The sequence below is a fragment of the Lolium rigidum genome, chromosome 2 (genome assembly GCF_022539505.1).
Source record: "Lolium rigidum isolate FL_2022 chromosome 2, APGP_CSIRO_Lrig_0.1, whole genome shotgun sequence".
Classification (NCBI taxonomy): domain Eukaryota; kingdom Viridiplantae; phylum Streptophyta; class Magnoliopsida; order Poales; family Poaceae; genus Lolium; species Lolium rigidum.
Window position 1 is genome coordinate 232,497,405 of NC_061509.1, and position 27,350 is coordinate 232,524,754.

The following is a 27,350-nucleotide window of genomic DNA, read 5'->3' on the forward strand; positions in this document are numbered from 1 at the left end:
GTCGAAGGCGGATAATTCGATGCCCCATTTAGGCTGTTCGTCTGTTGCGTCGGCGTTGTTGAGAATTGTTGACGAGCGGAGCTTTGCTCACAGCTGATGCTTGGGTGCTCCTGGAAATAGTGTCTCAGCTTCCGGCTGCCTAGGAAAACTCCATAAGCTAGCTTCGAAAGTGAGGGTATCTTTGCTTTGACTCCGTCAGCACCTCGCTTATGTAGTAGACAGGTCTTTGGACGTCATATTCATGACCTTCCTCCTTTCGCTCCACCACGATGACGAGGCTGATGACTTTGTTGGTAGCCGCCAGATAAAGGAGCATTGGCTCTGACTCTGCTGGGGCTGCCAGGATAGGTGGGGAGGTAAGTATTTCCTTCAACCCTCGAAGAGCTGCGTCAGCTGCGTCGTCCCAGACAAATTTGTCTGTTTTCTTCAGCAACTTGTACAAAGGTAGCGCCTTCTCGCCAAGACGGCTAACAAACCTACTGATTGCTGCGACGCAACCAGTTAGTCGTTGCACATCTTTGAGACAAGTTGGTCGTTTGATGCACGGGATTGCCTTGATCTTTTCCGGGTTCACCTCAATGCCTCGTGAGAGACTATGAAGCCAAGGAGTTTTCCGAGCTGGTACGCCAAAGACGCACTTCGGCGGATTCAACATCATCTTGTACCTGCGGAGGTTGTCGAAGGTTTACGTGAGGTCGCTGATCAAGTCGGATCCTTTCCGGGTCATGACCGCGATGTCGTCGACGTAAGCGTGCACGTTCGGCCTATTTGGTCCTTCGAGCACCGCTGCATCGTACGTTGGTAAGTAGCTCTGCATTTTTCAAACCAAAGGGCATGGTAACATAGCGATAAGTACCAAACGGGGTAATGAATGAAGTCGCCTTTTGGTCGGATTCCTACATCCGGATACGATGGTACCGGAATATGCATCAAGAAAACACGAAGTTCCGCCCCCGCCGTCGAATCAATGACTTGGTCAATGCGCGGCGGGGAAACGGATCCTTCGGGCAATGTTTGTTCAAGCCGGAGTAATCGATGCACATTCTTAGTATTTCGAGTGTTCTTTTTGGGTACAAGGACGGGATTCGCGACCCAATCGGTGTGGATAACTTCTATTACAAAACCTGCTTCTAGTAACTTTGCTAGTTCCATTCCTATGGCGCGGCGCTTCTTGTCTCCAAAGCGTCGCATAGCTTGCTTCATTGGTTTAGCCCCGGATTTATGTTGAGGTAGTGCTCGGCGAGTTCCCTAGGTACTCCGGACATGTCGGAAGGTTGCCATGCGAAGATATCCATGTTAGCGCGGAGGAACTCGACGAGCGCGCTTTCCTATTTGGGGTCCATGTTGGCCCCGAGCGAAACCTGCTTGGAAGAGTCACCCGGAATGAGGTCGTGCTTCTTGGTTTCTATCGCGGGCTTGAAAGAGGTTTTCTGCTCGGAGATCTGCTTTTTGGTGGTCTGCATCTCAGTCGGATCCACCGCGGCCCTGTAGCCTTTCAGCTCTTCTCCGGATATGACAGACTCTGCGAAGGCGGCTTCGCCCAACTCGCACTCGTGAGCCTTTTTGTAGTCTCCGGTTATGGTGATCATACCATTAGGACCCGGCATCTTGAGCTTGTTGTATATATAGCACGCTCTTGCGTGGAACTTGTGGTAGGTGGGCCTGCCGAAGATGACATGGTAGGAGCTCTTGAAGGGCACAACTTCGAACGTGATCTTCTCTTCGCGGAAATTATGAACATCGCCGAAAGCCACGGGAAGTGTAATGCTGCCGAGGGAGTTTGCCTTCTTACCCGAACCACGCCGTGAAACTCGGTTGTGCTTGTGTTTGAGCTGTTCCTTGGTGAGGTTCATCCGCTCCGAGTCTCCAGGTACATGATGTTCAAGCTGGCTCCGCCATCCATGAGGCACTTGGAGAAGTCATACCCGTCTATGCGGGGACTCACAACCAAGGCGTAGTATTCTTTTGGCACAATGGCGGGATGATCTTCCCTGTCAAATGTGCACGGAACTTCCGACCACCTACATCTCGCGGCACGGCCGGAACTGTGGCGTTCAGGATCCGGGTAGCTGATTTTGTAGCACGGACTGTGGGGGTTCCGAGGAAGGTGTGGTAAGCCCCCACGCTCTTTTTCTCGAAGGGGTTGGATTTTCCTGCGGGTCCGGCTTTGGGATCCGGCGAGTTATCATCCTCGTCCATCGCCTCGGAACTGTCCTCCTCCTTGTCCTTGTTCTTGCCCTTGCCTCCTTTGCCGCGTGGGCGGTGCTTCCGGGCTCGCTTGTATCCGGCCTCCGGGTCGTTCTTGAGGTCGTTGACCCACTTGCGATTGCGGTTGGTATGAGTGGACTTCCCTGTAGCCGGATCCAAGTGGGCCGGGCGAGGGCATGTCTCTGTACTCCTCGTAGGTTTGCGGGGAGCGGGATCCGCCGGCGGTGACCTCGGTGCCATGCTGCTCGACCCCTGCCGGCTCCGCCTCCACGGCCGCGTCCTCTTCCGCCTCCCGAACCTCCGCGTTGGAACGCCATGGCGACCATCTCGGATCCGCCACTCTTACGGTCATCGGTGTTTTTGCGCTTGTGGCCGGTTGTTGTTACCGTTATCACGGTTCTTCTTTCTGTTGGTGCGGGGGGATTCTTTGTAGCTGCGATATCACCGCTGCGTCGTCATCGGCGGCGGTGTGATCACCGGCAATGGAGATCATCTCATCCAAAGTCGGTTTGTTGGCGTTAGCCAAACATGTAAGCTTATGCCTCGGCAATCCTCCTCTCTGCGAGTCCACCAATAAAGGCGTACATGGCGGTCGTGTGATCGACGTTTTCGCACTCGTTCCTGCATGCCAACCATCGTGTGAGGAAGTTTCTTGAGGTTTCTCCCTTCTTCCGGATACAAGCTTGCAAGTCGCTTGCTTGTGGCGAGGTCTTTTGTAGGTGCCTCCGAAGTGTTTCTCAAAAGCGGTCTTCGGGTCGAACCAACAAAAGATGGAGTTCTTCTCGAGGTCGGCGAGCCGGATCCGGGCTGGTCCTACAAGGTACAAGCTGGAGCATGCGGCGGGCGATGTTAGGGGTTCCTCCGGCGAAGGTTCTTGCATTGTAGTAGTCCTCAATCCGGGTATCCGGCCTTTCGGTGCCATCATAATGCTTCGGATTTCCGGGTAGCTTGAGGGAGCTCCTTGGCTTTGGTTCCTCTCGAATCATCCTGCCAAAGCACTTCGGACCAATGTAGTCGATTCTGTACTCGTTAAGGCGGTCCCGTGCGTCGCGCGAGCCGTGGCGGGGAGACTTTGAGCGCGAGCGAGATCTCCGGCCATTGCCTCCTCCTCCACCTCCGCCGCCACCGCTAGGTGGTGGTGAGGAGACCTGCGAGGTGGGCGGTCGACTTCTTGCTTCCGCCATCCGAATCTCCACGACCTTCCTGGTGCGACTCCGGCTTCGTGGCTGCCTTCGCCTTGGCGGCGGCTGCCCTGGTCCTTCCGGCGAGGCTCGGGTCACGGCTCCGACGAGGCTGCGGGTCGCGGCTCCGACGAGGTTACGGATCGCGGTTCCGGCGAGGTTACGGGACCGCGGTCTTCATTCCGACTCCTTCCGGGCTCGGGCTCGGGAACATTGTTCGGTTCCGGCGAGGTTCCGGCGAACGCTCCCTGTTTTTCGTTTCTTGGCAGCACGTTGTCGCGGATAACAATCGCACCGTGCCCTATGGGCCTGGTGTTTCCGGCTGGACTACGGCGGCGAGGGGGTCGCGGGTAACCGTTGGGCGGAGGAGAGGGGTTGCGGTATCTGTCTCGTCGGAGTACATCGCATCCTTTCCCTTTCTTGGATCCGACGGAGGCGTACGTGATGGGACGGGGATCGGATTTGGGTGTTCCACGGCCCTTCTTACTGCGCTGCGAGGATCCGGTGTGTGATTCATCGTCGGGATGCCGATCGGCGCGGGCGTCCTTACGCGCGGTAGATACACGGTTATCCGGATTGGATTCCAACCTGCGCGAAGTATGCTGCCTTGCTCTGCTGCTTGCATTGCTTTGAAGCGACAAGTGTGCGGAGATGGTTGATATCAACTTCTTCGTCCTTCTTCTTCGGCAATTCCGCTGCTTTCGGCATGTTGTCCTTTGGAGTTTCCGGCGGCTGGTGAGCTGCGGGCGTGTTGAAGGCTATCTGCGAGGCGGAATTGCTTCTCGACAATACGATCAGCCTCCGCTCTGCGCGTAGGTCATCTTTACTTCCCACTCGGCCCTCATGCTCTTGACGTGCTCGAGTGTGGTAGTAATCTCGCGGTCTGTCTGTCGAAGTTTTCCGGCCCGGGCTGCATGATCCGCCCTTCCTATCTTTAATGCAGCTTCGGTGTCGGCGAGCCTCTTGGGCGTGGCCGACATCTCCTTTACGGCGGTCTCTAGAGCCTCCGGATCCGCGGCGTGGCCCGGAGTTATAGGTGTGTTAAGAAGCTGCTCGCGCGGCCACCTCTTGCGCGACGAGGATTTCCTCAGAAGGAGAATCCCTTTGGGGTCGCACCGAGACATTGGAGATCCTTGTTGGGATGGTTCGGATTGGGCGACTTGGTCTCCGGATCCGGTTTGTCCCAGCGCTTGCTACCGTTGCGAGAACACCGCTCGGCTGGGCGGAGTTGACTTCGGGCTGATCGCCGAGACCATACTCCTCCAACTTGCGGACGAAGTCATCGGATTCCATGGACGGGGTGTCCCCGGAAATTGGGCTCGGATTGCCCAAGATCGACTCTTCAACCGGAGCTTCGCTTTCTCCGACAGGTGAGCACGATCCGGATCTGCGCCGTTTTCCGGTGCCTCTTCTGCTCGGGACCGGCTCCGACTTCTTGAGGGGCGGTTCCGGCGGTATGGGCCAAGAAGTGTACGAAGTGGCACCTCTGCTTTTCTAACACCCGGGAGACCCGGGCGGATGCACATTGGTCTTCCACCTTTGTTTCCTGCTCAGGGGCGGATTGGGTGGGCTTTGAAATTTCCAGATCTAAGGCGGAATCTTCCTTGGGAAGTTCCTGCGTCTCAGATTGGATCTTCGCGACGGCGTCCAGCTCTGCGGCGGTCGCGTCTGCGTTACTTACCAGTGGGTTTCCGTCGGAATCGACGGTCTCCCCGATGAAGATGTGTATGCCGCCAACTGGGATGATGGAGAGCTTGACGGGGTCGGTTTTAGCCGGAATCCAACACTCATCCGGAGGGACGATCGGCGGATTTCCGGCGTAAAGGACACGCCCCACGGCGATGGTGTCGTCGTAGCTTCCCATGGCGGAACCCTCCCGGTTCCGGCCTCCGGACGCCGCGAGGCCCCACGGTGGGCGCCAGCCGTCGTTGTCTAATCGACGGTACCTCGGAGGAGGGATCCTCACGAGGGGAGAAGAAGTAGGGGCCATAGGGCGGAGTGCACACGGGACGGTGGTACGCGAGTTACCCGGCTTCGGAACACACGCACGATGACGGGGCCTACTGCTGCTTGTGCCGGAATTATGCGGGCGCTTTCGCGTTGTTACAATGAGTTGTGGTTGTGCCTCTAGGGCTCCCGGGATCCGGCTTATAAAGGCGCACGGATCTAGGGTTTACATGGAGAGTCCTAGCCGGATTACAGATAGACTAACTACGGTACAATATCTTGCCGTGCACGTCACGGATCCGCCTTCCATACACGTGGTCCTGGATCCGGGTTCCTCATGGGCCTCCATGGATCCGGGTAACTCCTATGTCGGTACGGATCCGGCCTGCTGATCCTGGGCTCGGACTTCTTCCTTCATGATCAACAGCAACTGGGCCGCCCGATGGGCCACATGCCTCATCACCGTCTGTGGGCCACCCGGGCTTGCCGGATCTAGGCACTGTCGATGGTACACCTATGAAGTATACCCACAACACATAGCGCCGCTCTCTACTAGTGTAAGGAGGTAACCCTAGCTATAAGAAAAACTACATGTAACCAAAGGACTAGCAATTAGCCGAAATGCAAATTTCAGGCAACCAAACAATTGGAGCTTTGCTTCTGCTATGATGCAAAGAAGAAATAAAAAGTTGAAAGCTAAACTAGTGGCAAAACACGAATTAGAGGTTACATCCCCCGCGCAGCTTAGCCAGATGCCTGAAATTGGTGCGAACACTCGAACTATCCCGAAGCTTTGGATTCAATCCGAGCTTGTTCTGGACGGTTAAAAAAGAAAAATTGCAGTTGAAATGACGTGGTTAAATAGAAAAAAACAAAAGTGAGAAGAAAACTCTGCTGAAGGATGCAGATGACAACACAGGCAAATTTGAAAGGACACAGCCGAGAGGCAAATACACAAACTGAGAATAATAGTGCTGCCGAGGAAACTGTTTGCTAGATTCTTACATGGTAAACATATACTTGTTAGATAAACCCTTGTGGACCACTCCAGAATTATGAATGTTTTAGACTTGTTGGATCATCCAGCTTGCTATAACAGACTAGTTGAGCCATGCTTCTTCAGAGTTATGAATGTTTCAGATTTGTTGTTTTAAAGGGGCATAAACACTGAAATGGCTCTTTCAAAGTATTGTTACACTGTTAACTTACACATGCAACAAAAAACAAATGCTCCCTGGTTTTAAGCAAGATGTTTATGTTAAATTTTGTTGAAATAACTCTAATCTACTTACACAGATTTGTTGAAATGGCTCTAATTTACTTACACATGCAAAATTTACTGCACCCTGGTTTTAAGCAAGATGTATGTTATTTGGCCCTAGTTCTATGTTAGGATACAGCAAGCATGTTCACTAGCAGAGACCCAACGCTAACTAAAGATCAAACTACGGGTTAGCAGCAGAGGGCAACGAAAAGAAGAAGGAAAAGGGTAATGGGGGGCACAAGGACCCCAACAAGGCGCTTAATGCGACAGCAACGTAGAGGGCCCTGCATGTCGCCGGATATGCTCCACCGGTCCACATCAAATCCCACATTAGCGCATGATGCCCTCCACCGAACGTTGGCCCCAGCCGTATTTCCTTTCACGATTATCACCAAGTACTTCTCCGGAATGGGCTAATCGACGACCAATTAGCAAGTAAAGTACACGTTTGCTATCGAGTGCTTATCAAAAGAGGGGGACCTGTACCTCGCCATCATCTATCTTACATGAACTGGAGCTAAGTCGTTATGCTTGTATGGTTAGTGGAGGTAACTGTATCTCTGCCCGTCCATGATTACGAATGGAACCGCCGCTAATAGCATAGTTTCTTGGTGGCGTCTCCACGTTTGCGGCTTAAGTCGTTCGGACACTAATTGATCCAGCAGAAACTGTAGCCGGCACGTCGTATCAAATCAAATCAGTGACCACTGATGACTGATTGAGAGGCCGGCCTCGCCCATGCGTTCTTGTGGCCTCAGCTTGATCGGGCACACCGGCAGGGCATGCCAGCTCTTCATCACTGTTCTAACGATTTGGCGCCAGGCGGAAACACAGTGTGAGCCACGTACAGATACAGTACGCTAAGCAGAAGGAGATCAAGGAACATGTATGTGTGATCCAAGCAGTGAGATGAATTCCATCCCAGCCGCCATCAGATTCAGACCAATGGAACTGAAGAAACCATGAAACTCACGTCAGCAATATCAAGTTATGAGAAGGGCATCCGTTTTACAAGAGGAGGGGTCAGCGTAATCAACCAAAAACTCGCAAACCCCGCTTGAGAACCCGACCCGAATGCCGTGCGTGTTCCCCTCCAGCTCCCCAAGCTTCGGTGGCCCTTTTGAGTGTTGTTTGACTCGCGCGCCATTGTCGTCCTACCTAGCTTCTAGTGCCACCTTCTTTGCTGCTCTAGAGAGGGAGGAGGAAAGGGGGAAAAAATGAAGAACCCTCTTGTCGCAAGCAGCTCTAGGATCTCCCCCCGATCGAGCTCGCGATGGATCTTTACATGGTGATCGAGCCGCCGGCGACGATCACAGACCGAGCAGGATGTAGTAGGTGAGCGTGATGGGCAGGGCGATGAGCATGCCGAATATGACCCTGCAACCCAAATGGAAATGCTCAGTCAGTCATACCGGAGCTAAATTTGGGGGAGAATCTGGCTGGATCGGAGCAGCTGCTGCTGCCTCCTTGTCGGTGTCGGTGGCCGGGTACCGGTACGGGAGAGACAGAACTTACGCGGTGCTGAGGATGGCAGGGTGCACGTTGTACTCCTTGGCGAAGACGAAGGGGACAATGCCCTGCGGCAGCGCTGCCTGCTCGGTCGCCGAACAAGAACCCAGCCCCGCCGGAGCCGGAGAGGAAAAGGTTAGAAAGACAGCAGAGAAAGGTGAAAGCTTTTGCGCGCAAAAGCAGGGGTTTGCGAAAAGAAGGGACACGGGCACGCCAGGGCTTTTTCCGGTGTTGATCATCGCAACCCTGCCGCTAACTTTTTACGCCTCCCAAAGCAGAGCAAAGCAAGTACCTGGACGATGGCGACGTGCAGGAGCGTGCCGCGGAGGCCCACGGCGAAGGAGGCGGCGGTCATGACCGCCGGGCCGGCGAGGAACCGCACCGCCATGGCGTACGTCGCCACCTTGTTCCCGCACGCGATGATCCGCGGCTGCAGCGCCATGAACAGACCTGCACGCACGTCGAGTCAGCTACGGAGTGGTACTGTTGGATAGGACGACAGACCAGACGAGACGAGACGACTGGCTGCTGGGAATGGCAGTACTAGCTAGCAGGAATGGAAAGAAGCGAAGCATGGGAGGAATACCGACCGAGGCTGAACATGGCCATTCCGAGCCCTGCATCCGACAGGATGGAGATGGACTTGACCACTATCGCCGGCATCTCGATGTTCCACCTGTGGCAATGAGACAAACAACCGACGACTACAGTTAGTTACAGGTTGGTGTTCTTCCGGCGGTGCTGCTAATTTGGTTAGCAGGATTGCACGGACCTGAAGCAGACGAGCGACCAGATGAGGCCGATGAGGCTGGAGTAGGTGTTGGGGTTGCGGATGAGCTTGCGCCACACCATGATGAGGATCAGCCGCGTCATCACGCTCGTCGGCGGCATCGCCGTCGGCCCCGCGCCCATCGCGTTGCCGCCGCCGGCGTCCGCAGTCATGGCCTTCTCGTCGCCGGCCTCCGCGTCCCTGTCGTGCAGCGCCGCGCCGCGGTTCCCGAAGCTGAAGTCGTCTCGCTCCACGTAGTCCTCCCGACTGTCCTTGGCTCCGTCCACTGCGGAGCACACCCCGGAAGGGAAGAGAATAAACAAACAGAGATTCGTCAACTACGAGTCCACGGACTTAGCTCAGGCTCCCGGAATTGACGGAGTATAGATTGCTACTTTTGCGGGGCGACTTGGCGGCCGCCGCGCCGTCGTTGTAGTCGGGCGCGCCGCCGCCGAAGACGTCGGACACGGGCGACGCGCTGGAGCTCCAGACGAACATGTGGAGGTCCTCGCCCTTAGCCTGCCCGTTGGTGGCCGCCGCGGCCGCCTTCCTGGGCCCCTTGGGCGCCGCGGCCACCGCCGGGTTGGGCGCGGGGTACGACGCGGGGATCTGGTGCTGCTGGTGCTTGGCCTTGTCGTCCTCGTAGTTGGACGGGCGGGGCGTGGCGCCGGTGCGGAGGCCGAAGGCGTCGGAGTCGCCGAAGTTGGAGCTGCGGCCGACCATGGAGTAGAAGTCCGTGTGGTTGAAGCTGGAGCCCCTGGGCGTGGGGTTGCGCGACGACTGCAGCGAGTAGATCTCGGCGTTGGTGAGGTTGGACGGGCGCGGCGTGGTGCTGGAGAACCCCATGGACCGGCGCGAGTAGATGTCGGACCGTGACGCGCTGGAGCGGCGCACGGTGACGTGAATCTTCCCGTCGTCCTTCACCTCGGCCTCCGTCTCGATGGCGTTGCTCCGGCCGTCGAGCGACATGACGTCCGGGTCGACGACGATGGAGGCGATGGCGCCGGCGGTGTCGGGGAACTGCTCGGTGATGAGCATGCGGGCGCCGCGGTACTCGAACATGAAGAGCATGAGGGTGTACCAGATGATGCACTGGAGCACGACGATCTGGACCATGAGGGAGCCGGAGAAGTCGCCGTACATGCCCTTGAGCAGCGGGATGCCCATGACGAGCGTGTTGGGCAGCGTGGAGAGGGAGAAGAGCGTGATGGTCCACTCGAGCGAGCCGGAGCGGGAGAGGTGGCTCCAGGCCGTGAGCATGGCCAGCATCATGAGCTTCTGCAGCGTGTCGGCGGCGATGAAGCGCAGGTTCATGGTGTAGGGGTCGTTGGTGGAGATGAAGTGGAAGGAGAGGAGGGGGACGGCGAAGAGCGCCACGAAGCGGTTGATCCCGGAGCACTGGTCGGGGGTGAAGATGTGCCACCACTTGACGGAGCCGTAGGCGAGGATCATGGCGACGTAGAGCGGCACCATGGCCGTCATCACGTGGTAGAAGTCCGCGCCCGTGATCATCTTGCCGGCGGTGCTGCAGCGACGCTCGACCTCCTCTGTTTCTCAGTCGTTCAGCTCGGCGCCGCCTGTGCGTGCGCGCTCTTTACAGCGGAGCTGAGCCAGTGAGGAGGAAGAAGAGGAGCATTTGGTGGGCGGTGAGTGTGAGTGTGGGGGAGTGTTTTATTTAGGCGAGATGGCAGCTTTGATTGGACCATCCCTTGTTCCCTTGCTTTTATCCCACGCCGCGCGCGCGCGCTCTGGCATCCGAGACGGCGAGTGAGTTGGTGACAATGGCATTTCGTCGAGCAGATGCAGTGCATGCGCCGAGCGATTCTTTTATGGCGTATGGGGACGACAGGTAGGAGTACATTACGATATGCTAGACAGGGCACGGGACGGATGTACGCTGCCTGTACCGCGACATGTATCGACGGACGGACAAGAGGATCCAGGTTTTGGTCGGCTCTATGGATTGTGTGTGTGTGTGTGTGTGTGATGCACTGCAAGATGCGGTTTAAATACTAGTGCTGGGCGTGTATCCATACGGCGAGAGGTGTACGCTCGATATATAGACAGTACTTATACTTTGTCCCATTTATGGCCAGTGCCCGTACTTTGTGCTGCATCAGATACCCTTAACAGGGATGAGCAAAACAAATTATAAAAGCTTCTCCACCGGCGGCAGCCTTTATATAGTGACCTAATCCGATGTCACATTCCCTAGAAATTTACAATACATGTGCGTAATACACTCAACGTGTATGAGTTTGTCCAACAGACTCCGTTCACCAATGAATATTTCAACTTAATAAAAAAAAATGTACCTAGAATTTTTTACTGTGCAGAAAATGAAAATTTAGATAAAAAAGACATCTATTTATTGACAAACACAATACTATTACTATTTCAAAAAAAATACAATACTATTACAAATGGTACCCTGTGATGGATGTAAAGCTAAGCTAATAGCTTTCGTGCCGCTGCACCTTAGAAGAACAAACTATTTGACTGACAACTTCACACTCGCAGAAGCAGCAGCAAAAAGAGAACCAAAAAACTATCCTGGTCACTGGAGCATCAGGCCTTCTTTGAATTAATTTGTGCAGAATACAAAGAATCAACAGTCAAGGGTGTTCAAGATTAATAAATCCTTCAATGAAGTAGCACATAAACAAGCTCAGGAAGCCTACAGACTTCATGATATAGAAACTTGTCTTTTCTCTTGTTTAGGAGCTAGTCATAACAAAGATAACTGCCCCGTTGCAGCAAATCTCTCAAGTCTGAAAGTGCATGGTTGCACATTGTTGTATGTAACGTGTTTATGACTTCAATAAATGGTTTTAATTTTCAAAAAAAAATAGCTTTCGTGCCAAGAGCCAAGGGGCCGACGGCACAAGCTTCCGCTGTATGGAAAGGGATTCCCGCACCAGCGGTCACTATTTTTTTTAAAACTCAAAACGGAATTAGCAAAGTTCATTCAAAACTAAGAAGTTTTGCAAAGTTAGAACAAAAAATTAAACTGGTCCATATTCTTCCACGTCGGAGTCGGCGCGGAAGATGACGACCTCCGTAGCCGACCGCTTAAAGGCTTCATGTCGGGCGATGGTGATGACGTCCTCGACGGTGCGGCCGGGCACTGACCTAATCTTAGCTCGGGGATGTTCTTCTTCGGTGGTGGATGCTTGCCGGTGAAGCGGTTTAGCACCGCTTCTAGGTTTTTACAAAAACAATGTCGGCTACTACTCCGTTTCCGTGTACAACCATATGTCCATCCACATCGCGTCCTTCCGCTTGCGGTAAAAGATCTCTTCCGTGGTGGCACAGGGAAACAGCCAAGCTTATAGCCTAGCCAATCGGCACCGTCGCTTTTGGCGACGCGAGGATACTGTATTTGGCCAGCTGGTGGACGCGTGCTAGTCCAGCCAATTGTTGTCCATGGCGATGGTGGGAGATAGAGGGAGAGAGAGGGAGATGGCGCAGTAGTCTAGATGATGTGGTGGTGCCGGAGGGGATAAATAGGGTTGTTCACGGTATGCAGGTGGTGATGCCATTACTCCTGCATACCAAAAGTCGATTTGTCAGCCGTTTTGGGAGTCGATACGGCCACCGTGTGCGTGTGTTTGACCCGCTTGGCTCATAAGCAATGACTAGGGCTGCCAAGCGAGACCGAGAGAGGTTGTGGGGGCGCTATCAGTGTTATCGATGAAGATGCTCTTAATACATAATACTTAATACTAGTGCTAGGCGTGTATCCATAAGGCGAGCGGTCTAGGTTTGACATATGGATAGCACCCGTAGTTTGTGTAATTTATTTATTTTTCAAAAAAATCACCGATTTATTAACGATCATCAATTGTAGTACAAATAAGCTAGAAGGTACTCCTCTCCATTTGTCTAATTTTGATAAATCTAGCACATCATTTTATGAATAGTAGTAATAAAAATTAATAAATAAATACTCGGATCACCTACCTATTGTTCCCGTGCTCTGTGCTGCAATAGATCGTATTCGCATAGATGAGCAAAAGTGCCAACAAATTATATAAGACGATCAGACGAACGGTAATAATCCAACAATTAGATGTGAAAATCTGCGATTTTTTCAGCCAGATGATTCTACCTCGATCCACAGACCAGTCGCAGTCATGCTATAACTGCTTTCATAAAAAGTAACGGAGTTTTAAATTGGAAGGTCTCAAAAAAATCCCAGGAGGCATAGATCTAGATTGGTTCCATTCGGCCAGGATTCCAGGCGTGGTTACGTCACTCAATTACGGGAAATTGGTCTGAAGGCTGGTTTTCGTAGACCGTACGTACGCTCCGAAGCGAAAGAAACGGACTCGTATGGTCAGTATGGGGGACGGCAGTGACGTGTCTGCACCCTGTCCCTCGCTTTCCGCCATCTATCTATCCGTAACGGAATCCGGAAAGGGACGCCCGAAATTGCCACAAATGAGGTGAAACTAGATCGAGCAAGAATCTGGCAGCTAGGCTAGGCTCCTAGGCTGCGCCCGTAGCAGTGAATATTCCTGATACGGCATCTCGCGCGGCAGGAGTCAGTCCGGACCGTATCTTTCACCCCTGTCAGTGTCTCTGCGTTGATGTGGCGCCGCACAAGTCAAAGAGCGCTCGAGTGGCAAGTCACCCGTGTAAAATTGTATTACCAGTGCTCTAGTGTTTTTTTTTACGAAAATTACAGCTTTCATGATGTCCAACTCTATGTTGCACAAACTACTATTTGGATGGATTTTTTTTCTAGTTTTCATCGTGTGGTGGTCTAATCTGTTGCGGCTTTCACTATTTAGTCATCTAATCAACTACCTAGCTCCTGTAACTCAACTAATGTAAAAATATATATAGAAACTTTGGAAAATCATAAAATCTGATTATTCATCCAATTTTTTTTGTCTCTTTTGGATGCACAATAGGATGTAATAGACAAATTTGATATAAAGATCAATGGCTACTTGAAAAATTAGTCCATATAGGTTTATAAATAAATTGCTCGTGACAAACTAAACTGAGCATAGGAAACTAATTGTCCAAAAAATTATTTTTTTATCGTTTCTCTTCATTGGGCTACGACTATTTTTTAAACATTAGCATAAAAATATTTTTAAGTATAAAACTGATGATATATATTATGTAGTCTATTACATTCTATGCATAATAATACTCCCTCCTTCACTAATATAAGAAGTTTTACCAAGATAATTTAGGTTGCTAAAATGTCTAATATTAGTGAATCGAGGAAGTAATATTGTAGACAAATAACCCAAAAAGATTATAAATGTTGTTGTTTTAAAATTTATGTACTACATTAATTGAAGCATTGACATGTAAAATCCACTATTTTTTTATCAATAGAGAGAAATAGTTGACTGCATGACTAAGCGGTGAAACATGCAACAAATTAGATGACTACACGTACGTAGACTGGAAAAAATCCTACCCCAAGTGAAGTACTCACTCCATTTACTAGTAATATAAAATGTTTTAGCTTTTGAAGAATTCATCTGTTTTAATATATATCTTGTTTAATTTTAATGCATAGATTCACTCAGTATGATACAATGTGTTTAGCTTATTTTAAAATATCTAAAACGTCTGATATTTTCAAACAGGAAGCAGGACATTGCACAAGTTGCGATCTCCTCCTTTTTTTGTTTGTATGATGGCCCATAAGTTTAGCTTATTCGCAAGATCCTACCCAAGTGATACGCGATTCTTTAAGCTGGAATGTCTGGAAATACGATTCACTTTGTATTGTCGAGCGGCGACCAAGGCCATACACGTGACGGGAGGAAAAAACAGAGGTCCAAAGCGACAAACTCGCCACAAACTACTCCCGTTCTTCGTCGGATTCCGCGCTTCGAACGGCGAGCAGGACCATATTTTAACAGCGCTAGCAGATCGTGAAAGCCGGGAACATCACAGTGGGGAGTTGCGAGTAAAAAAAGGACAAGACAGAAAGGAGAGGTTTTGTGGCCACGCACTCTGGGTCTGCTAGCTTGGCAGGAGGCCGCTGCACCTGCATATTCCCGACCCGGGCGTGCACCAGTTCCACCCAGCCATCATAGTCCTGCTGTACTAGCAGTCACTACAGCAAACATCAATAGATAGGTCAGGTAAGTAGAACCAGTTTTACTAAGGCTGCTCGTAGTGGAGAGTAACTTAGAGCATCTCCAGTCGCGTCCCCCAAACCGTCCCCCAAACCGCGCCGGATCGAGCGTTTGGAGGACGTGTTTTGTTCGTGCCGCGTTTGGGGGACGTCGCTCCCCAGCCGCGTCCCCCAAACGCCGCCCCAATCGAAATTCAAATAGATGCATTCAAAAGAGATCGTTCCCGCCGATTCGTCGCGATCGAGTAGCGGCGATCGATCAAAGTACTTGGGCGCGCGATCATATTACGGACCGGTGGTGCATGCAAATTAGAAGAAGGGGAAGGGGTTGGTCGACGGCGTCGTGTCCTCGAGTCGACGCGAGCCCGTCGAGCATGACGACCTCGTCGCGATCTTCCTGTTCCGTGCATGGTGCGTGCGCTCCGTCGCCGACGCGGAGGCCGACGCGAGGTGTAGCGATAGAAGACGCGTCGGCCTCTGCTCTTGCTGCTGCCGCTGCCGCCGCCGATGCCGATGCGGCCGCCGGGGCCGCCGCGCCCGCCGCCGCCATTTTGGCTTCGATGTCGTCGAGGATCCGGCCTTTGAAGAAGTTGTGCGCCGCTCGCGTCCGGGGAGACATTCCCTCGTCGACGTTCTCGGCAGGGACATGTCGTCCCTGCGTTTCTTGAGCTCCGGCTTCTCCTCTTGCCTCTTGAGCGGCTCGGCCCACCTTTGGTCGGCCTTCTTGTCGCGGGAGATAAAGGTCGAGGAGACGTCGGCGAGGCATTTCGTGATCGACGCCTGCGTCTTCTCAGACGACGCAGCGTCGGCCAAGGCGGCCTTGGCAACCTTGTTGCCAGTAGGACACCCTGTCGAAGTTGCCAGCGGCGCGTCCAGATCAATGGCGTCCTTCCCCTTGGACAGCGACACGCGCGTCAGCCGCCATTTCTCATTCATTTTGAGCTTGCCATAGCAATGCATCAGCGCGAAAGACTTGTGACCTTCCGAGTTCTTGGCGTACAAATCCATGGCCCGATCAAACTAACCAAAGGAAGCAGAGTCATTTCATCGAACACAATGTGGGCGCTACGGATTATGGAAGAAACGAGTCGTACCGGTTGGGCGACGTCGGCGCCGCTGTCGCCTCGCGGTCTCTAAGTCGTGATGGTACCCATGGAAGGAGTTCACCGACGCCTGGATGATGGCCCATCGCGTCGACATTGCCTTCTGGCTCCTCTTCATTGTCACTTTCCGGTAGTCGCTGTTGATAAGCTTGCGCTCATCGAACTCGGCCTTGATCCTCGCCCAATTTCCCGCCTTTTTGGTTGGCGCCGATGATGGAGTCATGGCTCACCGTCGCCCACGACTCGCACAGACATTGATCTTCCAGAGGCGTCCACTTCGGGTCTCGTGTGCCCGATGCCTTCTTCTTCTTCTTCTTCGTCCTCACGCCTTCCGCGTCTACCTCCACGAGCTCATCGTCACCGGCACCCTCGTCGTCCTCTTCGTCGCCGCCCTCTTCGTCCTCATCGTCGTCCTCCTCGTCGTCCTCCCCCCTCCTCTTCCTCGTCGTCCTCCTCCTCAACCCCGTCGTCCTCCTCAGCACCGGCGCCGTCGTATTCGAGCGGACCCCTGCGGCCGGTGAAAGGGTCACCGTCCGGACCGGGTCCTGGCTCGTGCTGCTCGTACGCCGGGGAGTAGAGGTTGTTGGGGTTGAAGCCGCCGTGCGGCAGCGCGCATCCCGGTAGTGCGGCGACAAGTTAGGCGTCACGCACCCGGGAGTGGCGGAGGGGCCGTCGTTGTAGAAGGCGGCTTGCGACGGAGAGATCACTCCGGAACGTAGACCGGCATGGACGTACTCCATGGGCTCGTGTTGCTTGGCGGCGATACACCCGGCCATTACGTGCCGGTGCGCGGCGCGCCGCCCGAGCCTTCTTCTCCGGCTCACGCGCCCTCCGTCCTTTCCGCTCCGCCGTCGATAGCTTCCGGCGCAGGCAATCTTGCTGCCATTGATTGTTGGTCATTCCTTCAGGCTTCTTCTTTGCAGCCGGCGCCTTCCGCGGCTTCGCGAACGGCGCTTTCGCCCCTATCGTCGCATTGCCCGGCGGCTTCTTGGCCGCTTTCTTCGCCATCTTTTTGGGGGCTGTCGGCGGCGCCATGGAATGGGGAGAAGGTAGCGGCGGCGGGTGGACGGCGGGAGGGAGAAATAAATCGGCGAGATAGGAGAAATGAATCGGCGGCGGGATATGTTTTGGGAGGCCTGTGCGCGGCGGTATAGGCGCGATTTGGCGGGAGCGGCGGGATTTGGCGGGAGTGTGAGACGAATTTTCCCTGTGCCGCTGACGGGTCGGCCCCGCCACTCCCCGCCTCGCTTTTCGTTGTGTCCGGCGTCCCCGGAGCGTCCCCTGTGGGACGGGGACGGGCTCGGGGCGCCGGACACCGTATCGGGCCGCGCCGGACAAAATTGGGCTTTGGGGGACGCGGCTGGGACGCTTTTTTTGTCCGGCGCGCCCCAAATCCCTTTGGGGTACGGTTTGGGGGACGCGACTGGAGATGCTCTTAGACTAGTAACATATGTCATGTTACTAGTCTAAGTTACTACCTTCATAGTGGGTAGTAACTTAGATGTGGTGTCATGTAATGTGTCATTAATTATGTTGTAGACTCATATTGCCTTGAGATGTGTGATGTTATGGTAACATAGCTAGTTACCACCTCACTCTCTTTCTTCATTTATTAGTATGCCATGTCACCAAAATGCCTTGAGATGTGTGATGTTACTACCTATGTTACTCCCACTATGAGCAGTCTAAATGCATTTTGCATTCTCATTCATCTTTGAGGTAATTACACCGGCAGTACATAAACTTGTTCAGCATGTGCAGTCTAATACAACAACTTGCAAATTGATGCGGGTTCAAATTTGTACATAGATGCTCGGGGCTGACACCTGTCCTACAATCCTACTACACTGTCAAGTGGCATGCGTTGGCAATATTTTTTTTACAGAAAACCCCCGTGTTTCTTGTAGTTTGTGGAAAAGGTCATAGTTAGTGTATGCCCGTCATTCCCAAATTGATCCGACAAAATCCTAACCCTAGCGGCCCAACGAGCGATGTGATGGTGGGACTCGGATGACAAGCGCTAGGGGCGATAGTGTCGTGGTATGGGGTCGAAAGCAAGGGCGACAACGATGGAAAGCGGGAGCGTCGTGTGGGTGGTGTGCTCGGCATAAGGAGCAACGACAACGGCTTCGACCGCAATGTTCATTGCAACGATAAGGAAAAAAGATGATCAGTGTGGCCTACTAAAATCCTAAAAATTCTGACCGATTTTAATGCACAAACGATGCATAATTAATTTTGTTGTGATTTTTTTCCAATTTTCTGATGATGAAGCAGTCGAGGGAAGATTCAAAGCAAATTTGGTGCAATTGGGTTGCGATTGTGTCGGGAAAAATCAGTACATGAGTAGAAGGATTGTTTGAGAGATTTCAAATGGGTGTGATTTTGAGACAATGGAGGGAGAGAATACTACATAAGGCACTAAGGCAGAGTAGAGATATAGGGATAGAAAAGATGGATTTTTTTTTTTGTTAATGTTTGGTGTGTGCATTGTGTATTATGTGTTTCCTCTTTTTGCTAGATGATTTGTGTGGCTCCTGAATTGTATTGTAAGCCAACAATATGTTGAAAGAAATTTAGCAATATGTCACATTGTTTTGGTGGAATTTAGTGAGTATGAACGAACAAGTAATGATTTATTTAGTTATTTTTCACTCTCTTAAATTCGGTAAAAAAATTGGGAACATTTAGTGAATATGAATGAATAATTATTGACTTTTGGTGATTTCACACAATTAAAATTTAATAAAACAATAAGAGAATCTGATCACAACCTCCAGGCCCATCATATAAACCATGTTTTCCACTTGATTGCTTGGGCCCACTATGTGATCTGGATTCTGGGGAATTGTATGTTACCAACATCAAGAAGTGGACAATGTCGGTGTTATGGAACCCAGGGTACCATGTTACACCTCCTATTGGGCCCTCGCGGCGGCCCAAGAACAGAGGACAAGGAGCCCCTCTCCGAGAGATAGAAGGTCTCCGCGATGGGGAGGCACTTCGCGAAGTACCCTTGGAGAGGGTTCCAGGACATCACCGTTTACAGGCTACCCAAAGGCCTCGCGGAGCTTCCTTCCACAAGGGGAATCACAGAAGATGCCATTCAAGATACCTCCGCGGGTCAGTTGCATAGGGAAAGGAGCGGTGGTACAAGCCATGCCGTATGCGATGTCTACGGGAGCTTCTATTCTTGTAGACAGTGTTGGGCCTCCAAGAGCAGAGGTTTGTAGAACAGCAGCAAGTTTCCCTTAAGTGGATCACCCAAGGTTTATCGATCTCAGGGAGGAAGAGGTCAAAGATATCCCTCTCATGCAACCCTGCAACCATAAAGCAAGAAGTCTCTCGTGTCCCCAACACACCTAATAGGTGCACTAGTTCGACGAAGAGATAGTGAAATACAGGTGGTATGAATGAATATGAGCAGTAGTAACGGCGTGTAGTTGATGGTGGTAATATGGTAGCAGTAGTAACGCAGCAGTAGTAACGCAGTAAAACAGTAAACAAGCAGCGATAGCAGTATTTAGGAAGAGCAAAGTAACAAGCATAGGAAGATAAAACAAGTGTAGCTTCAAAAATTTCAGCACATAGAGAGGCATTTTAGTAACATGAAAATTTCTACAACCATATTTTCCTCTCTCATAATAACTTTCAGTAGCAACATGAGCAAACTCAACAATATAACTATCACATAAAGCATTCTTATCATGAGTCTCATGCATAAAATAATTACTCTCCACATAGGCATAATCAATTTTATTAGTTGTAGCGGGAGCAAATTCAACAAAGTAGCTATCATTATTATTCTCATCAAGTGTAGGAGGCATAGTATAATCACAACAAAATTTACTCTCCATAGTAGGTGGCACCAAAAGACCACTATCATTATAATCATCATAAATAGGAGGCAAAGTATCATCAAAGAAAATTTTCTCCTCAATGCTTGGGGGACTAAAAAGATCATGAAAACTAGCTTCCCCAAGCTTAGAACTTTCTATATCATTATCAACAATGGTGTTCAAAGCGTTCATACTAATATTACTACCGGCATGCAAATAAGATTTCATAGGTTTTTTAATTTTCGCATCAAACCATCCATGTCTTAAATCGGGAAATAGAATAAGAAGCTCATTGTTGTCCATTATGCCAAACTAGTGTAAACAAGAAACAAAAAGATGCAATTGCGGGATCTAAAGGAAATATCTTCGAGCACAAACACAATGGCGCCGGAAAGAAATACGTTACACAGGGACCGGATTATGAGTGCCTTTTTACCTTTCCTCCCGACAACGGCGCCGAGAAAAGTGCTTGATGTCTACGGGAGCTTCTATTCTTGTAGACAGTGTTGGGCCTCCAAGAGCGAGAGGTTTGTAGAACAGCGAGCAAGTTTCCCTTAAGTGGATCACCCAAGGTTTATCGATCTCGGGGAGGAAGAGGTCAAAGATATCCCTCTCATGCAACCACTGCAACCACAAAGCAAGAAGTCTCTCGTGTCCCCAACACACCTAATAGGTGCACTAGTTCGGCGAAGAGATAGTGAAATACGAGGTGGTATGAAGAATATGAGCAGTAGTAACGGCGTGTAGTTGATGGTGGTAATATGGTAGCGTAGTAACGCTTGGCAGTAGTAACGCGATAAAACGAGTAAACAAGCGAGCGATAGCGATATTTAGGAACAAGGCCTAGGGAATAGACTTTCACTAGTGGACACTCTCAACATTGATCACATAACAGGAATAGATAAATGCATACTCTACACTCTTTTGTTGGATGATGAACACATTGCGTAGGATTACACGAACCCTCAATGCCGGAGTTAACAAGCTCCACAATTCAATGTTCATATTTAAATAACCTTAGAGTGCAAGAAAGATCAACACGACTAAACCAAGTACTAACACAACATGCACACTTGTCACCTTCACACTATGTAGGAGGAATAGATCACATCAATACTATCATAGCAATAGTTAACTTCACAATCTACAAGATATCATGATCATAGCATACGCCAAGTACTAACACGGATGCACACACTTGTCACCATTACACCGTGTAGGAGGAATAAAACTACTTTAATAACATTGCTAGAGTAGCACATAGATAAATTGTGATACAAAACACATTGCAATCATAAAGAGATATAAATAAGCACTTCACTACGCCATTCATAATAGTGAGTAAGTATTCACGTGAAATATAGCCTAAGAGACCCACACGGTGCACACACTTGTCACCTTTACACACGTGGGACAAGGAGTCTCCGGAGATCACATAAGTAAAACTCACTTGACTAGCATAGTGACATCTAGATTACAAGCATCATCATATGAATCTCAATCATGTAAGGCAGCTCATGAGATTATTGTATTGAAGTACATAGGAGAGATATGAACCACATAGCTACCGGTACAGCCCCGAGCCTCGATGGAGAACTACTCCCTCCTCATGGGAGCGGCAGCGGTGATGAAGATGGCGGTGGAGATGGCAGCGGTGTCGATGGAGAAGCCTTCCGGGGGCACTTCCCCGCTCCGGCAGGGTGCCGGAACAGAGACTCCTGTCCCCCAGATCTTGGCTTCGCGATGGCGGCGGCTCTGGAAGGTTTTTCGTATCGTGGTTCTTCGTAATAGGGTTTTCGCGACGGAGGCTTTAAATAGGCGAAGAGGCGGAGTCGGAGGGGCGACGAGGCGGTGGCACCATAAGGCGGCGCGGCCAGGGCCTGGGCCGCACCGGCCTATCATCTGGGGCCCCTGTGGCCCCCCTCTGGTCCTTCCCGGGTGTTCTGGAAGCTTCGTGGAAAAATAGGAACTTGGGTCTTGATTTCGTCCGATTCCGAGAATATTTCGTTACTAGGATTTCGAAACCAAAAACAGCGAGAAAACGAGAGCGGCACTTCGGCATCTTGTTAATAGGTTAGTTCCAGAAAATGCACGAATATGACATAAAGTGTGTATAAAACATGTAGATATCATCAATAATGTGGCATGGAACATAAGAAATTATCGATACATCGGAGACGTATCACGTACCCAGAAGATAAGAGAAGGTCCGAGTTTTCCTGCATAAAGTGAGTTGGTTGTTGCCTCCTTTCCAAAAAGGTTTGGGATGGATGGTGCCAGTACAGCAGAGTGTCGACATCCTCCCCCGGAATTGGAATGGCTATGGGTTTGCTAATTGATTTGTGAGGCTCCTGAATTGTATTGGAATGGCTATGGGTTTGCTAGGGACAGCTGTCCTCCTCCTTGGGTTGCTCAGTGGTTACCCTCTCTACCAAGTTTCCTTGGAGATGAGGGCTAGCTCCACTATAAAAGGAGAGGCAGCTGCCCAGTAGAGAGGAGGCCGATCCGATCTGCTTTAGATGCTCTCTAGATACCATCTCTACCTAGAGAAGATCTCACCTAGATTTGAGGAAGAGCTCCTCCATAGCTTGTAACATCATAATCCTCTCGGAGCAAGATCAGTATCACTCCAAGGCAGGACGCTCACCACGACGGCCCTAAACCTCGGTAACTCCGTCTCTCTCTCTCCATCGTGTTGTTTATGTGCTACTCCGGCGTCGCCGTGTCCATGTTGAGCTTGGAGCGTTGCTTCTAGCCCCATGTGGTCTAATAACCTTAAGGGTCTCGCAGAGGTACCCGCGTTCCTTTCGGAACCAAACCCCCGACAGACAATATTAGCATATTGTAGTAGGAATTAAAGACATAATAGAAGAATAGCAAGTTAGAACATATTTCCCATGAATTTTCTTATTATGGTTTGCCTTCCACACACTGAACCATGCATTGTCACGAGTGCCCTTGTAATGAATCTGGCCCCATTTTCTCCCTTCCACGTGTTTTTCTTAGACCCCATTACCCTAGTGTACATAGTATAGATGCACAACCACACCATCCATTTTCTCTGAGTTAATATATTATCTCAAAAGGCATCATGCTGTAGGCATAAGCCCTTTTAATGCGGTTCTATGATGTAGAAGCTATTTACCATGAGATATAGGTCAATCGTTTGTGACCTACAACATGGTATTGCATGATGGAAATGTATGAATGTCATCTGCCACCTTGTGCAATAGCAGGTTCTAACTATCGAATCCACATTCTATATCATGAAACAAACCTCTATTGACACACTTAACACGAATATTACCTATAGAATTATGTGACTTTCTGAACATTCTTCTAAATATTTGAAAAAGTAGTTATAGGCCAGCTCTCACATTCTTCCGACTTCGTCACAATCTGATGCAAAATTTTGTAGAAAATGGTCTCTAGCTAGCATGGATAATGGAGACACTTCCCTAGCCTATAGAATGTAGCTTCACAATTTAAAGATAACGATAATTTCTTACCATATAATAGGCAAACGATAAGTGAGTAGAAGGTATGCATGTAAATTGCCTCTTTAACACTTCAGAGTGATTACAGAGGCTGGGGCTTGATGTCTCCATTTCGAACAAATGAAGTGAATATCCATTGCAATTTTCAGTACAAACATGAGAAAGGTCTTTACAAGTCGCTAAAAATAGGATAAGTAATATACCTTGTGCGTTTCACTTGTCATTGTGAAGGAAGCGGTGTCTGCGATATTCAAATCATCTTTTAGGACTTCTTTGATTTATATGATAGGAAAATTATAGGAATAGATAACACACATGATTAACTTGCCATGCATACTTGAATCCTATTGAAAGGTGAAGTGTTTTGATTGTAACAATTTTTTTCATTCCGTATATGATTTCCTCTATAGAATTTTCACACCAAAATTATTATAGCATTAATTTCTTTGAGACATGTTCCTATGAATCGAATAGCTAGCTTTTGTATGAAGTTTTTTATATGATTGAAATTCTACACAATTCCTACGCAGATCATATCAATTAAAGGAGCACTTATTGTGTGTCCTCTACCTCAATTAACCCTCGTAGCAATTGGATAGATGCACATGTTGGACAAGTTTTTATTTTTTTGACAGGAGCTGGACAAGTATTTGTACCGTTGGTGCATGTGGTTGATCGGTTCCTCTCGACTGGTTAACCCGGTAACAGAGGGGGAAAGGACGACGGGGGATGCTAAAGCGTGCTCCTAAACTAGCCACAAAAGCTGCCCTCCGTGTAAGAAGTTTTCAGCAGATACCGTGATTAAAAATGGCAGCAGCAAGGCCTTTTATCCTGTCCCTTGCATGCCGCATGGGAATAACTTTGAACTAATTCCAAGCGTCTGGACCACAATCCATGTGATGTGGCCGTACAACAAAGATGTTGGGACATACACATCTTATCAGTTTCGGGTACCGTTATCGGCTGTAAACCCTACTTAACCCAGCTAATGAAATGCTAGGTGCAGTACTGACAGGCATTTTAGTACTAACTAGACTGGCCATCGATGTGGTGTAAAGCGTCCGAGTTTGCGCGGCGCACCCCATATGAGCGCCACCATGGATGAAGTGGGTTTAAAAATGGCCTAAAATAGGTAAAGCTTGCAGGAGAAAGGCTACGTTGTAGGCCATTTGTTTAGGAGATGGCGATCGAGTAGATTAGTACAGGTAATCAGTACCGATAGTAGTTCAGATTCCAAATGTTATCTATCTTCGCAGCTGAGATTATGGGAACAGTGCAGATGAGTTGCCGTAGGCGCGCGGCTAGTGCTAGGCTCGGCATAGTGCCCCGTTGATCCATGAAACGGGGGATTTTGCTGGCGAGCCAGGTGAAATCCCTCCATGATTACCTCCCGTCTAAATCCAATCCGACCATGTTTCCCGGAAGGAAATCATTCTTACGCACACCCGCGACGACGCGAGATAAAGAAGAACCTGCTCGTCGCGCCTGGCCCGTGAATCGTGACGCTCTAGCTAGGTAGGTCGTTGCTGCTACGGAGTAGCAATCCAGTTGCAAGTCTAGTGATTTTCATCGATTCGCTGACCGCTGGCGTGCTCGTCGCCGTTCTGCAGAGGATCCGGGTACAGTACCGCGGTACGTGGAGGCAGGGCTACCCGGCCATGCGTAGCACATAGGGAGCAGGGCGCAGCGGTGGATCCGGGGCGGGGGAAGCGTCCACGAGCAAGTCAACTGTGCCATCCCACCGGTTATCGTAAAGAAGAGGGAGAAGAAAACTGTTCCGTTCCGCCGTTTTCCTGGCTCCAATTGCGCGGCATGAACAGGAGATCTGGCGGTCATGGGCTAAGCTGTGGCGTGCGCGCCGTTTCCGATGAACACGAGAACAATAATCTGCTCTGCTCTACTGTATCTGCGTAGCGTCGTATCGTATCGTCTCGCTGACGATGATAGCTGCGCTCCGTAGATGTCCAACGTCGCCGTCGCCGTCGCCGTAGCATAGGTAGAGCAGCATCTCGCTCGCTCGCCCATGCCGGCGGCCGTCCACGCGCGCGACCCCAACGAAGGAAAAACGTGGGAGGTTCGGAGGAGGAGGAAATGGACCACCCTCGCCCGCAGAAAAGGCCCATGTGCGAGGGACCTGGCCCAGGAGCGCCACTGCCAGCAGCCCACCACTGCGAGCGGCGCCTCGCCTCTGGTGTCTGGTCCCTTCCGCCGCATCGTCTCCGGACACACGATGATCGAACCCGGCCGACGCGGCTGGCCCCTCGCCGGCGAGGTGTGGCGATCGCGCACCATAGTGCACGAACATGGGAGTCCTGGTAGCTTTGCTCCATCATCCATCCGCATAATCGAAATCAAGGCCCTGTCTGCGGTTTCCCGTGACACTCGCATGTGCGATGTGCCGCTGCCGATACCCTCCATCCTCATTCATCGCTAATCCGTGTTAGCCGACGCGCGGATCTGGCCGGCCGGTCAACACTCGTGCGTTCCCTTCCATCGCTACCACTCTGGGACCATCTCCGTCCGTGCTCATGCGCCGCATGTTCTTCGGAAGACGCGTCGAGTTCTGCGAACCTGGAGCCGTGTTCCGGTAGCCGGCCTAGCAAGCAGGGTCCCAACCGCGGACGGGAAGAGGCAATGGTGGTGGCGTGTTTCTCAAGCCTGGATTCCAACACTTGCTCCTGCCGTACTACCACTGTTTGTCGCCCCACGTTTGCAGATCTGGCTGCGACCCTACGCTGCATAAAACCAAGCATCTTTCCTCCCAAGGCCGATACCGGAACTCCATTCCATGATCGACCGTCCTCCGCGTATCGACGGCGCGCGCTTTCCAGCCCGGCCGTCCTCGCCGTGACCATCGCTTTTAGTTCCCGGCACGTGCCGGGTCCAGTGTGGTGTATATACACTGCTGATCGATCAAGGAAGCATGCGTTCGCTACCGGAGGATATATAGGATTTCATGGGGGCGCAATGACACGGCATGTACGTTGCATACGGATCACTATACTTACCCGCGCCAAGTTTATGCAAAACGTCGCTCGGTTAAGGCAGAGCAGTGACTTCGAGATCTGAGAATAGCTGGCGACCCGTGAGCTTCTTCCATGTCCCGGAATCGGGTCCAAGGACGCCGAGTTTAATCGCAGGAATAATACTACCACACTGTCAGCGCGGCAATGTTTCGGGTGATGACATAGTAGCAAATAAAAACTTCAAAAAAAAAAATTCTAGGTTTATTGTTGATGTTAATGACATCTTATGAAGCCTTTGGGACAACATGGTATGAAGGATTTTGTCGCATGGAGGTTCAGTAAGAACGGAATCTTCTCGGTCCGTTCAGCTTATCATATGCAATGGGAATCACAGTTTGGGAATAATCTAAAAAGACTAGATGGTACAGTGTCGATGAGTAAAGACCCTATATTGGGATGAGGTATGGAATGCAAACTACCAGCTAAAGTTAAAATATTTGCTTGGAAATTTCTGCATGCTATTCTCCCACTTATGCCCCTTTGGCATACCGGCATGCATCACAAATTGTTCATGTCAGTTGTGTGCTGGTGCATGTGAAGACGTAAAACACACCTTGATTCTTTGTGGAGGAGCAAAGGAATTTGGAAGAAAATGAAACTATAGAGGCTAGTAGAACAAGACTATGCTATAGATCGAGCTCGAAGTGTTGTCTTTGAATATCTTATACCGGGGAAATTCAATCAACCTACAGATAATAAGATAGAAGATCTAAAGTAGCTAATTATGACTACGGCGTGGTACATACGGTGGATCGGACTCCAAAAGGTTCATGGTGTGCCGCTTCAAACCTTGATACAATCAATAATGTAGATCAATATCTTTGTTGCGAATTTTTTTTGTGCCGCAAATCCGAAAGATAAAAAAGTACGATAGAAGTTGGACAATGTCGAAGGA

The 27,350-nt window shown here is 50.6% G+C and overlaps 1 protein-coding gene across 1 annotated transcript; it reads right to left on the reverse strand.

The window, feature by feature from the left end:
- Nucleotides 1-7,552: 7,552 nt before the first annotated feature.
- LOC124693111 (auxin efflux carrier component 1a-like) lies at nt 7,553-10,619 on the reverse strand. Its single transcript, XM_047226566.1, has 6 exons — nt 9,274-10,619; nt 8,882-9,164; nt 8,700-8,785; nt 8,402-8,559; nt 8,116-8,192; nt 7,553-7,977 (listed from the first exon to the last, which is right to left on the reverse strand). The coding sequence occupies exons 1-6, from the start codon at nt 10,388-10,390 to the stop codon at nt 7,911-7,913; spliced, it is 1,788 nt and encodes a 595-aa protein (XP_047082522.1). The 5' UTR covers nt 10,391-10,619; the 3' UTR covers nt 7,553-7,910.
- Nucleotides 10,620-27,350: the final 16,731 nt, after the last annotated feature.

Excerpts from the sequence above, each read along its gene's own strand:
- LOC124693111 (XM_047226566.1), bottom strand. The coding sequence starts at position 10,390 with ATGATCACGGGCGCGGACTTCTACCACGTGATGACGGCCATGGTGCCG. Across the intron at positions 9,165-9,273 it reads CGCCAAGTCGCCCCGCAAAA|TGGACGGAGCCAAGGACAGT; the intron begins GTAGCAATCTAT and ends TGTGCTCCGCAG. Across the intron at positions 7,978-8,115 it reads CCTGCCATCCTCAGCACCGC|GGTCATATTCGGCATGCTCA; the intron begins GTAAGTTCTGTC and ends TTTGGGTTGCAG.